Below are 13,512 nucleotides of genomic sequence, written 5' to 3' on the forward strand. Positions count from 1 at the left end.
GAAACAATGTTGCATCTTGTATAATGGTTTGGTATTAATACTACATTAGAAATAAAAGATAGTTACATTCTGTGTGAGAGATGTAAGTTCACTGTAAAGAAGATTATGATGATCGTGGTGGTGGTGGTGGTGGTGTGTGTCTCTGTGTGTAGTTTCTAATACCTGTGTTCATGCCTCCACCTCCACAGGAAGTGACTCCATCCTTGGGTCAGTAGCTCTGCGTATTGTCATGGGCAGCTGGTGGCTCTTCACCCTCATCGTGTGTTCGTCCTACACAGCAAACCTGGCTGCTTACCTCACTGTGTCACGCATGGACAATGCTGTCCGGTAAGACAAAATCTTCAGTTAACAGTTCTGTCACATTGTTTGGACTTGGATGCACTTGATAGCCTTCTCTTGGAACATCAACCCAGCAGAAGCAGGAGATATTGTCTGTTTAATTCCATGCATTTTTCTTCCTTGTTAAATCCTGGCACCTATATTACACACTGTGCAACCCAAACGTCCACAGTTTAGTCAGGAAATTAGACAACTAGGAGAACCTAATTTAGCATCAAACAGAGATGAGGTGTGGGCTGCACAGGTCTGGTAAGCTCACTTAGTTCTCACTACACCCCTTCAAAATAGTCTTCAGCCAGAAAAAACACTTCATCACATTTCGAGCAGCTTACTCTTGTGCTAAAAATGTCCTTTTCACATATGTACTTATATTTCCCAGCACATGTAAACAGTCTACGATGTACAGCATTTAAACTTCTGTATGCTCTCGTGTAATCATTTTGTGCATAAGCCTTGAATTCTGTCTCTTGCAGTGCAATATGTTTATGACAATAGGGTCTTTTTATGCTGTGCACAGGTACATGTAGTATACATTACATTTTTAAAATACAGTGCTGTAACTGTAGCTGGAGGTTCATCAGTGTGCATCTCTCATCAGCTGCACTTGGTAGTGTGTTTGGTTTCGGTCTCCTTTTCTGTAATTTCTGACCTGCTGCCTAACAACTAGTCTGTCCCCAGTCCAAATGTTATTTGTCAGTGAATCCAATTTGGTGTGCTGCCTCTCCCCAAAGAATGGGCAGAGAGGCATTTGATTGCATTGGGTCTGTCTTGTGTTGAACAAGTAGCCACATGTTGACATGTGAGGAAAGGGAGTGAATGCTAAACAGCCCACAGGTTACCTGTAAATAGATCTTGTCTGTATGTGTGTGTGTGTGTTTGTTTCGCAGGGGCACTAATATTTCTTGTAGTACTTATCTAATACAGTTTAGAGAAAGGAATCAATCTAACTTCAAATTATTGCATTGCAAGGTTACTGAAAGATTTAGAGAAGATGGTGAGTAAATTATACATTGGAAAAATCAAAATGTATACTGTCCATGTCCCTATATGCTGCTCTCATTAGTAAATCCTAGTTGCTTGTGTGTGTCCCTATATGCTGCTCTCATTAGTAAATCCTAGTTGCTTGTGTGTGTCACACATTTTAAGCAAGAAACCCAGAGGCATACTGGACCTTCCTTGAGGGATCAAGCGTTCTAGAGGAGATAAAAATTTCAAGTTGCCAAACCTGTATATATACACTAGAAATTCAAATTTTCTTCATAAGAGGTAAATGTACAGTGTAGGACTACAGCACCTACAATACAAAACTATAAACTATAACTGCTGAATGCTACATGGTTCATTAATTATCCCAACAAAATGAAACCACCACAACTTGCACACACTGATGTCACTGTTTTTTTTTTTACTGTCACTATAATTTTCTAGTAGACTTAAAATGAATCTGCCACTTTGTTTTTAAATTAAATCAGACACCAAAAACAAATTACTTAGATATATTCATATTCACGGGGACACATCTGACCAAAACTTAATAGGGGAGCAATGTTTATAAAGAGACAGAAGAACAGAATATGCAATAGATCTGGGACACATTATAGAATTGAAATTAAGTTTTTTTTTTAGTAATGGATAAAGGAACACAAGCTCTATTTTTGTAAAAAGCCTTGCAAAAATACCAGCGTTAAGTATGGCGATACTTGTGCCAGACACTATGCCCAAAAACCAGGTTCTTGCACCCTGGGGGTCATGGTGGTCAGTGCAGAAGGGTTGGCTGCTTTGTTAGGCAGTTTAACAGCACAGTTCTAGACTTAATGTTATGTCTCTTTCTATGCAGATGACATTCAGATGATATCACAGGGTTGATTGACATCTGGTGGCTAAAGATCTCTATATAAGTGCCCCACAGAAAGAGCAGGGCATCGTTCAGTTGGTAGTTTGTCCTGCCAGATACTTGAATTGCAAAGCTACATAGAGTGAGGTGCAGTCCAGTGAGCATCATTTAATAAATGTTAAACGTAATGTTTTTTATGATTTCTGGAGAAAGAATCTTTGGAGAAACTTTCTGCCTTCCACAAGTCAGTTCAAAACACTGTTAAACTGCCAAAGCGCAGCAGCCATGGTTGTTGCCAGTCCCAAAGAGTCTCTTTAAAAAATGTTTTTATGTGCCAAGTTTTTTAATGTTTCCTACATTTATTTGTTTAATAGGAACAATTACCAGCTTTGTTTTAAAGTAGTATGGTTATTTAAGCCAACATTTGTATATTAGCCAATTTATTTAAACACTTCATGACTTTTCCCTTGTTTGCTCTTTCATAAATAAGCCTTTACACACTGCCTATGCCTTGGGACACAGAGGTGAAATAATGTTTGCTTTCCTAACACACTGTGATATAAAGCTATTTTATGTTCTTCTTAGTGTGAGAGATAAAGTCAGATTAGTTCACTTTTGTCCTTCAGGGTGTCACGTGGATTCATGATAATTAGCAAACTCTTTTTACTCTGTTTTTGTGTTTCTGTTGTTTGGGCTCTGACCAATTACACATTTCTAAAGCTAAATACAACCATGATGAAGCAGTTAGCCTTTTACTGTGGTACCACATTCCAGATGGAACACCTTAATGTTCCCTTATTATTTATATGCATAAGGGACCAATGCTCTTTGCATGCACAAGTGTCTATAGCAGTGTATAGCAAAGAATGCTTGTGTGGTTGGTGTTGTGCTGCTTTTGATTTTGGTTAAGCTATCAAAGCTAATGGACTGGCTGGAATTGGAACTCTTTGTATTGATTATGAATCAAAGGTGTACTGCTTTCAGACAGAAAGGGCAAACAAGGAAAAGCACTTAAGAATGGATGACAGATGTCCTCTGTACAAATACGTTGTCTACTTCAAACAGCCATTGCATTCTTAAGCTACACTGAAATTAAATCACTAACAGTATTTAATTATACTGTAGCTTTTGATTTTTAAAATGCGCCAACATCCATCTACTGTTTTTCACATATTTTATTAGTAAATAATAAACAAGGTCTTTCATCTCTTTCTTTTATTCTAATTACTCCAGCTAATGGATCTAAATAGTTATAGTGCTAATTTATCTCAAACCTATAGTTCCCAAGTGCACTGTAGGTCACAATGCTTTTGTAGTCATACTGTATAAAACTAAGCTGTTACACTTAATTAAATATGAATATTTATCTCAGTGAAGTAAAGCTAGCAGTTTAAACTGGAGACCATTACATTTCAAATAAGTTGTTTGTCTCACGACCACTACTACACTATATATGCTTCTAATTAAAAGGCTGAATTAATCACCTTGATATAAGATATTCTAGTCTCTTAACATTTTAGGAAACTGCAGAGAAAACATTCTTAGGTATGAAAACATTCTGGTGCTACTTTAATATGTTAATTTTCTAAAAAAAAAAAAAAAATGCACAGGGCATCATCTCAAACATAGTAACCTAGCACCAGCCAAGGAAAGACGTAATCTTCTGGGTAGATTGCAATTCAATTTACTCTGGAAGCAAACTATAATTACGAGGACATTGGCATTTAGCAAATATGATGCTATACAAAATTGGCAATTATTGTTATATATAAAATACAGCTGCTGCATGGAGCCTCATTTCTTATTGCCCACACAGCATCTGTATAATAGGCACTTCAGCAGGAAAGTCAGTCTTCAAATACATTGTTTTTATAAAAGAAAAAGTAGATTAGAGTTGCCACAGACTCTATTAGGGGTTCATGCCCAATTATGGGGATGAACCCTGTAATCTGTCAGACAACTCAACCCCCCACACCTCCCCACCCCCAACCTGGTCATCATTACTTTGGTTGCAGTCATGGTCACAGAACTGGCAGTGGGGGGCTGGGGAGGGGAATGGTCAATAAGTGCTTTGGCAACAAATCAAAAGCAGACGACAGTGCAGTGCATTTCAGCTGATAAAGAGCATGCTGATTTGTTCCAGAGTGCATAAGAGAGGGAGGTGGTAGTTTTAGACTTACTGACTTGATGGAGTGAACGAGGAGGAAATTAGAAATTGAATTGTAAATCGATGGAAAATCCTCTATATGAAGGAAACACTTTAAGAAACTGAGGTGGCATAATGAATGAAGGAGAGAAGTGTTTGCTAAGTCAGGTATTTTTTCTATGGTGTGTGACATGGTTGTGATTTTAGAAGCTGATGTAATGGAAGTGGTACAAATATGTACAACAGCCAGCAATATGAAAAAAAAAAATTCTATGTGACACAATTTATTGTATAATAAAATATATTTTATATGAGATTAAAGACACAGTATAAATATAAACTAATCAATATTCATTCATATTCAGCAATATTCATAATTCCTGCTGACAATTATTTTAGTTTTCTCCATTAACCACCTGAAATATTCTTCAAACGCTGTGTCAAAGGAAATCATTTGATTTTAATATTCTCTATCATTTTTCTTGTTCAGTTTTTCATTAATCTGGTAAACTAAGTTACTATTGTGACCCTGACTACAGGTCATTCCAGGACCTGTCCAAGCAGGTGGATCTTGTCTACGGGACAGTGAAGGACTCAGCCATGTATGAGTATTTCCGGGCAAAAGGCACCAACCCCCTGGAGCAGGACAGCACATTTGCTGAGCTCTGGAAGACCATCAACAAGAACAATGGCTTTGAGAACTCTGTCTCCAGTCCCTCAGAGGGAATCAAGAAGGTGAGTATTTATTTATTAATTATATTCAATTTCTGTAGACATATCTTGGTCACCGAAAACCAAACAAAAGTGAAACAGCATTGTATTTAATAAGTCATATTTAATCAGTTCTTTAACTCTTTGACAACTCAGTTCAACCCTTTATAATAGATAGATAGATAGATAGATAGATAGATAGATAGATAGATAGAAATACTTTATTCATCCCAAACTGGGAAATTCCGTTGTTGCAGCAGCAAATTCCGGGCAATAATAGAATATTTAGTTATCACAATAAAGGTTTAGCTTCAACTTTAGCTAAGTGAAAGGTGAGCACTGTGAAACATATGCTCAGCCTTTAAATGTTTTGTCACACATCCAGGTGGGAATCAACAGTAAGTTAATTCAGTCATTTCTAATATCGGTTCACAGGGGCCCTGTGATGGACTAAAGCAATATTTTTAAATCATTGATTTGTGAAGGTTTTTAATTATTCTCACAAATTCAGTGTGTTGTGGAATTGATATTTTATTCATTTTCTCTTCTCTTGCTAAAACAATAACCAAAAGCATGCACACACACAAACACACACCAAGCAGAAAGAAGAGTAATCCATAATTAAACAAATTACAGTAGATTTCAGACATATTTTCTTCAACTTTATACTTTTTGAGCAGCTAATTCAGTGCAATTAGGACTGTTGCACAAATACATACAGTACATCAATGGAAAACAACCTTCAGATTTAACTCCACATATATTTAATCCATTTTTAAGCCATTTTCTAAGCCATGTCATTGGTGTCATAGCTAACAAACAGACTGCTGCATGTTCCACATTCAGACATCATTTTTATAGTTGGATGGTTAGGTGATTTCTCTAGTATGTGTTTATTTTGAATGGTGAGTGAACATGAGAGTCCTGTGTAGTCCTAATGAGATCTGAGGTGAAAAGGGTGGTGAGCAATATTTGTTGAGAGCATATTCTTACTCTGGAGGGGGAAAGACAAAAAAAAGGATTTCAGATTTTCAGCTGTGGTTGTTTTGCATATTCTCCACAGTGTGCGCTTGAGGCTACAACACATGACTGTGTATCAGAAAAGATGCTACATGCACAGGGATGCAACTATTTTCATCCTCTATGTAAAGAAATCTAATGTGTATGTTCTTCAGTGTTTACTCTAATGAATGGGCAAAATGTTTATGCTAATTTGTGTGCAATATTTCACATGCTGCCTGAGCTCCATTTGTTCAACTCATTGCTTTTTCACAGTGAAGGCACACTCAGTGCCACTCTGCCATCAACACAGGCCTGATTTGGTTGTTGTTGCTCGTTGAATTAATTGTTTAAGCAATAAAAGTCTATCCAAGTGAAGATACATAATAATCAGAATCGGATTTAAGTATGTTTGGACACACAAGGAATTTGTCACAATGGTTCACACAATATGGACGTAAATTATTGTGAAGAAAAAAAAAATCAAGTAAAATATTTTTACAATTCTGTATTAAAAAAAATTCTTTAAAACTGAAAGTAGCATAAAGAAACTCAAAAATCAAATTAATTTCACAAAATAAATGTTTGCCCCCCTCCTTTTTCTCACCTGTTATCATCCCTTTGCCTTTTCACCATGCCATTAGCTTAACCTAATCACTTCTTTAAATAAAGGCAATTTTTAATACATTTAAAAAAGAGACAAATATATCGCTTCAACATCACAGGGTGTGTTTCAGTGGCTCATTTTGTTCATCTTTGTGCTCTGTGTCTAGTTGTATAATGAAGCGTTTTAGCTTTGGAAACAAGTGAAAAGAAGGTTTCTGAGTTAAACTAGTGTTGCATTGTTTTAGTATAGTTTCATATAGTTATCATTCATGTGTGTGTGTATGTGTGTGTGTGTTTTCTACCTTTCCAGGCAAAGCGAGAGTCCTATGCCTTTCTTTGGGACATGGCAGTGGTAGAGTACGCTGCTCTTACTGATGACGACTGCACACTGACTGTAGCAGGGAACGGCATGAGCACCAGAGGCTACGGCATGGCCCTGCAACATGGCAGTCCTTACAGAGACCTCTTCTCCCAGAAGTATGTGTATTGGATTATATTTTAACCTGTCGTGATATATATTATCTGTAATGTGTTAAACTTTGCTGAACATTAATGGAACCAGAAAATTCTTTACAATATTCCAGTATTGTCCAACATATATTAACTATTATAGGTTTATACATATTACATATTAACACTGCATAAAGTTTTCTCCTCTATGTGAAATATTAATTCCAGACAACCACCATCTGAAATTAGAGGATTGATCATCTTGTAAACCATAAACAACACCTTGGTGAAAGATCCGAAATACATCATTCACAGGAAAAGCAATTGTGAATATTTGTAGGCATCTGGGGTTGTGATGTTTCACGACCATAAATGTATATAAATAACTTCATGTCAAAAGCCTCGGCAGCTGTGTGTAAATATTTCTGTGTGCCTTTTTACTCAGAATGAATGTGTAGGGCTGTGTGCACACGCACACACACACAGACACGTGCCATTCAATGGTGAAGAGGTTGAATAATGACTGTGCAGAAAGCTAAACGCTCCGATGGGACAGATTCACTGTCTCGCTTCTGTTTGTACTGAGTAGTCATCATTCTCCTCCACAGCATCCATCCATTCCTCTCAGCTCTGTGTATGCTAACTAATGGACTGACTGTAGTATTTGATCATCTTTGTTTCCACGCTTACACAATTTACTATGCAAACAGTTAATCTTGCTGTGATCTTTGCCTTGTTTACACAGACCTGGTCTTTTAGCTTTTGTTAGCATTTAGAAATTGTTGCAACAGTGTGTTAGTATCCCATGTCACACATCCCATCTGCACTTAATTGCAATGTACAGTCACTGTATATAATACACTACATTACCAGAATAGTTATAGTTTTTAATATCTCTGCTGTACTTGTAATTTGGTTAGCTGGCATTTAACGTAATATGAATCGGTGCCATTGAAGAGTTTGTTTCATATGTAACTGTGAACCTACCATGTGTGAATAAACTTAGTCTTTCTTCTCCACAGGATTTTGGAGCTTCAGGAAAAAGGTGATCTTGATATCCTGAAGCAGAAATGGTGGCCAAAGAAAGGCCGCTGTGACCTGCAGAGCCACATGGACTCCCAGCCGGAGGGACGGGCGCTGCGGCTCCACAGCTTTGCAGGCGTCTTCTGTATCCTGGCTGCCGGGCTGCTGTTAGCCCTTCTGGTGGCGGCCCTGGAGACCTGGTGGAACAGCAACCACTGTAGGAGAGAGCAGCCCAAAGAGGTGACCACTGACAACCCGTCGGGCCAGGGCCCAGGCCCAAGTCTGCTAACCCAGAATCGGGCCATGGTGACCACCACGGGTCCCCCTGCCCCTCCAAGGCCGCGGTCGAGACCCAGACCCCCGGGCCCCCCAGTCCTGCCCAGAGATGCCACTGCCACACTCTACTTTATGGATCCAGCAGGCGCTGACAACAGCCCCGATTTAGTAGAGCTGCAGTACACCCAGTTATAATAGGTGTGCCCCTGATGATAGTCCAGACATCATGTTATCAATCTACTCATTACTTCTCATGTTGGGAGAGAGGTTGGGGTGCTTTCTCAGGACTTCTCTGAAGCTTCTCTCTCAAACACACACACACACACACACACACACACTGTGATTCTCTCTCATACTGCCACACAAAAACATTTAGAGCTGAAATAATCACAATCTCTGGTGCTCATGTGAGAGAACCACAGCTGGAGTGATAACCGTAAATCTGAACTTTGAACTGCAAATTTAAAACCACACATTGAAATTGTACTTCTGAGTCAATACGTGCTTCAGTTGTACAATAGCTCTCTTTAGCTAATCCATTCAAGTCTTAAATACTTTAGAGCTCTGACTTCATCTTGCTGCTGTCGACTGGGCAGCCCCTCTGCATGAGGCGTCCAGATAACTAAGGCTTGACATGGATCCCTAAACTAAAGTGTGAGCAAAAGCAGATAGTAAAGAATCTGAGTCGTCATCTGCCTGTTTGACTCGACAGCCCAACAATCAGATAAGAAATCCCTGGTTGAGGGCGCCCATTTAAGAACCAATCCCGTCCTGAAAAGATGCACAGTAAATCAAACTCCCCCAGTCCTGGTTTTGGTGCGGACAAGAGTTTGACTTACTGCTGTTGATTTCCATTTCAGTCTTTGTGTGCAGCTGCTGCCATAATAACCACATACAGCTGTCATGTGAGATTCACAACAAACATCAGTGTATCACTGTCGTTGTAGATGTGTAGCTTTGCCTGTAAACATTTTGTGTCCTCCATTATTATTGTGTTTGTAGACATGTTTAAGCATTTTATACCCTAAGTCTATCTTTTCCACATTATGTATTCTCACACTACCGGCTTGAAATGTGGCTGTAAAAGATTTGTAGTTTTCTTGGATACAATTTAAATTAATTGTGGCAGATTTCCATAACAGATGAAATCATCAAAAACTAGACAGGAGTCTGTCAACACTACAACTAGAATACCCTGCCATGCAACATGTGGACCCAAATTAAATGTCAGCTAGTGGATTACTGGATCAACATTTTTGAAAACTGGTTGTTTTGCTCATTGATAAAATATAAAAATAGGGAAAATATTCTCTGTTTTGTGCTTCTCAAATGTGGCGGCTGGCCTACTTTTTCCAGTTTTGCCTCAACATAAATTGAATATATTTTGAATTGTAGCATTTTTGTCAGACAAAAACAGGCAAATACACTCATTTCCTATGCATTTCAAACTAAAATGATTATGCGTTGGTTCCTCAGTATGTTTATTTAAAAAAAAAAAACTGTTTCACTAAAATGTGGTTTCAGACTGCTTTACAGTCACAAAGCTGACCACAGCTGCTGCTTCTCACACTGCAAACTTTTCACAGCTACTTTTCAAGCCAGCTTTAAATTGTTCCAAGTATCAGTGGACCCATGACAGCACAACCATACAGTATGTGGACATTATGACAGCCATTTTTTAAAAAAAAGCCTATTATAAAACTGGGCACATGAGCCATAATGTATAAAGGATAGTTTAACCTTTGGGGAAATACCCTTATTTGCTTTCTGAGTTAGATGAGAAGACTGATCCTCGCTTGTGACTGTCTGCTAAATAAGCCAGGAAACAGGTGGCTTAGCTTTGCATAGAGAGTGGAAACAGCTAACCTGGCTCTGTTCTGGGTTCATTTGTTTCACTTTGTTTGTTGATGCTTAGAACTTCTGTCGACCATCCCTGTTGGTTGCCTGGCAACCACAGTGACGACGAGGAAGTTATAAGAAGTAACTCCAACTAATCCAACAGATTCGAACGCCTAAATTTGGAAACTTCAGCAGTTTTGATAGGTGGATTTACTCCTGAGCATCTGCTGTCAGTGCTATGGAAAAAAGGCTAGTTAGAAGATTGGAAAACATACTGTGCCATAGCTTTTGAATTATTCCAATTTCTCTTTTCACAACAGCAAAACTTTAGCTTCTGGCCACTATCAATGCCAAAAAGCATGTAGAGAGCTGTAGTACATAAAGATCCACAGTAACACCAAAAAGGCACATTTGCACATCCTTTGTATTGACTATCTGACCAGTAGTTTTTAACCCATTCAAACCAACAAAGTGCTCTCGTACATGAGAGTGGCATAAGTCTCTCATCTAATTCCCAAAAAGAATATTTTAAAATGCCAAACTATTCTATTTCCTGACTGCAGTTATATGTCAAATGATTTCAGTCTGCAATGGGTTAATGGGCCATTGACATATACTGACATAAGTATAGGGGTTTATTTATTTCTTCATTCAAGAGCATGAGCTTTGAATTTGAGAGCCTAATTTTTTCTTTCTACTTGAGATTTTGTAATCCTTTTTCTCAAATCCCTGTGCACATGCAGATTTGCTCTGCTCATAGTGTATTCACACTTAAATCCTCCTCCTTGCACTCAGGCTGCTGCTGCACACATGAAGATTCGATTTTTGTGCAATAAGTGTCAAACCTAACCAACAAAAATCCAGTTAATTGTTGTTGATCAATGAAGTGATCACAGTCACCTTGCCAGCACATTGTCTTTACTTCTTGTGGCCTACCGCACTGCTTCAGTTAATACAATATATACTTTTAAGAAGAACATCCCTCAAAAAAACTATTGGACACTGAATACAAGCTGAAAATTTGGATTTGATGAAGGAGATAAACTGTGCCTCACCTGAAAAGCAAACAAAAGCAGGCAGCAGATAAAAAGCTAGTTGAGACACACAGTTTAGGACCTTGCATCACAGGAAGTGACAGAAACATTCATATCCCTTCTCATCTGAGCCTAATATAATAAAATATCAAATCAAACTTGTACTCAGCTTCTCAGTGTCCAGTAGTTGTTTTAATGATGAGTTTCTATATGAGCACATCAATGAGCAGCTACTGGACTCACTGCAAGCCTGAGCACAGCACATTTGTGCAAGCAGCTTTACACCTGAGAGCACACTTACAGTTTTGAACACAAGCAGAGCAAATTTGCATGATTCAGGCACTATTTGAGTGTGAGGACAGAGTTTTGTGATGGAGCATTACAAAAACTGAACATAAAAACAAGAAATTATGTTCACAAATTGGAAGACCGTGCTCTTGAGTAAAGATAGCAATAACCCCTCATACATAAGATATATGGATAGACAGGCAGACAGACAAACAAAGAGAGGGAGATAGGAAGAGAAGGCGGAGGCGGCTCTTGACATAGGTCAGGGGAGTCGTAGCATACTGTGCTGGATGCTAATTGGCTGTGTCAGGGCACAGGGACGGGAAGTGGGGCCGGGCAGGGGTAGATTTTAATTCCTTCATATGTCATCTCACCCCATGGTCTCTCCTATTACTTGCCTTTTTTGTTTGTTTTGTCTGTCTTCAGTGTGGTTCAACTTAAAATGAGTGCATGATAAGACTATATTGCTGTGTGGAGGAGCAGGATGCAGCCAAAAGCAAGCATGGTAACGTTTGTTGGAAACTGTATCTGATAAATGTGTGCTCTTCATTTGGCCTCTCCCTCTCCACTCCCAGGTTTGTGTTGTCTCACCGATGTTTCTCAGAAAAAGGAGTTTTTTTTAAAAAAGATTCTTCAATACATTTTAGATTACTAAATTAACTACTCTGTCTACATTTCAATGGTGTTGTCTCATAAAATCTCATTCATTGGACTTGTTAATCCATTGGAGCCTGTCTTGCTTCAAGAGTCATCTCCTGCAGACGTGGTCACCTAATTGCGGAGAAAATTTAAACAATTCTGCATGAGGAGATATCTTCATTTAGGCCATTTTACTAGTAGAGACATTACCTCTTTACAACTCCATATTTAGGATTTAGTGTTTTAAGGTAATGTCTTTCTTGCTGTTGGCTGCTTGAAAATGTCTACTGTATTAATTTATATATTTGGGTTTTGTAAACGAAGCTGAAATAAGCCAGTATGTTATTTCAGCTTCCTTTCAGCATTATTAGATCTGTTAGAATGTCTGTAAATAAATGATATACCGCATTGCATATACTGAAAATCACTGGTGGTGATAATGAATCAACCATGGTAATCTGTCATTTTGTCTTCTTTCACTCTCTCTCAATTCCCGTTCTTTTTTTTTTTTTTAACCTCTTAACCCTCTTCACTGCACATTCATTTTCGCTTTTATTCTTTGTCACACTCCTCCTTAATTACATTCATGCTCTACCTTCCATTAAAACCTCTATCCACCATCCATTCTCCTGGCTTCTTTATTCCACACACACTCTGGCTCTGCCTGTCTTTCCATCTATCTTTAGGACAAAGAGGTGAACCTGGAACAGGTCCACCAGCGTTTGAACAGCCTACTGGATGAGGACTTGGCTCACAAACAGCTTCCTGGCCAGTCTATCGAGATCTCTGCCCTGGACATTGGCAGCATGCAACCCAGTCAGTCCCTGGAGGTCTTGTCTGCACGGGACTACCCAACCCATCGGGGGCCACCGCCGCTCTCAGTGACTACCTTCCTCCAGGAGGGTCATGGGGCAGGAAGGACACTGGGTGCAGCTGCTGGCAGAACCCTGGCCTTGCCTCTCAGCAGTGCCACGATGCCCTCTATCCGCTGCAAACACAGGGCACCCAACGGGGGGCTTTTCCGGCAGAGCCCAGTGAAGACACCCATGCCAATGTCCTACCAGCCAGTGCCAGGAGGACCAATCCCAGAAGCTAGTGAGCCGAGCCATGGGACATCCATCTGAGCACGTCAAACATTCACAGACACTCAAGCTCAAACACAATAGTGGAGAGCCTACACAGAGTGCTGACAGTGTGAAGAAATATAAATATAACACACAAAAAAAGGATTTTTAATAACCGTGGGACAACACATGACAAGACACTGAGACTTTAATGTACATATTTGTAAGTACAAAGCAAGAGAGAAGCAACATTAAAAAGTGTAT

The 13,512-nt window shown here is 39.0% G+C and overlaps 1 protein-coding gene across 1 annotated transcript in view; it reads left to right on the plus strand.

Moving 5' to 3' along the window:
- Window positions 1-13,308, plus strand: part of grid1a (glutamate receptor, ionotropic, delta 1a) — a 194,147-nt gene extending 180,839 nt beyond the window's left edge. The window contains exons 12-16 of the mRNA XM_026309551.1: window positions 193-327; window positions 4,859-5,054; window positions 6,946-7,112; window positions 8,108-8,348; window positions 12,871-13,308. Of these exons, the coding sequence (XP_026165336.1) occupies window positions 193-327; window positions 4,859-5,054; window positions 6,946-7,112; window positions 8,108-8,348; window positions 12,871-13,308 (1,177 nt within the window). The remainder of the gene's footprint in view (window positions 1-192; window positions 328-4,858; window positions 5,055-6,945; window positions 7,113-8,107; window positions 8,349-12,870) is intronic.
- The last annotated feature ends 204 nt before the right edge of the window (window positions 13,309-13,512 follow it).

The sequence above is a fragment of the Mastacembelus armatus genome, chromosome 15, assembly GCF_900324485.2.
Source record: "Mastacembelus armatus chromosome 15, fMasArm1.2, whole genome shotgun sequence".
Lineage (NCBI taxonomy): Eukaryota > Metazoa > Chordata > Actinopteri > Synbranchiformes > Mastacembelidae > Mastacembelus > Mastacembelus armatus.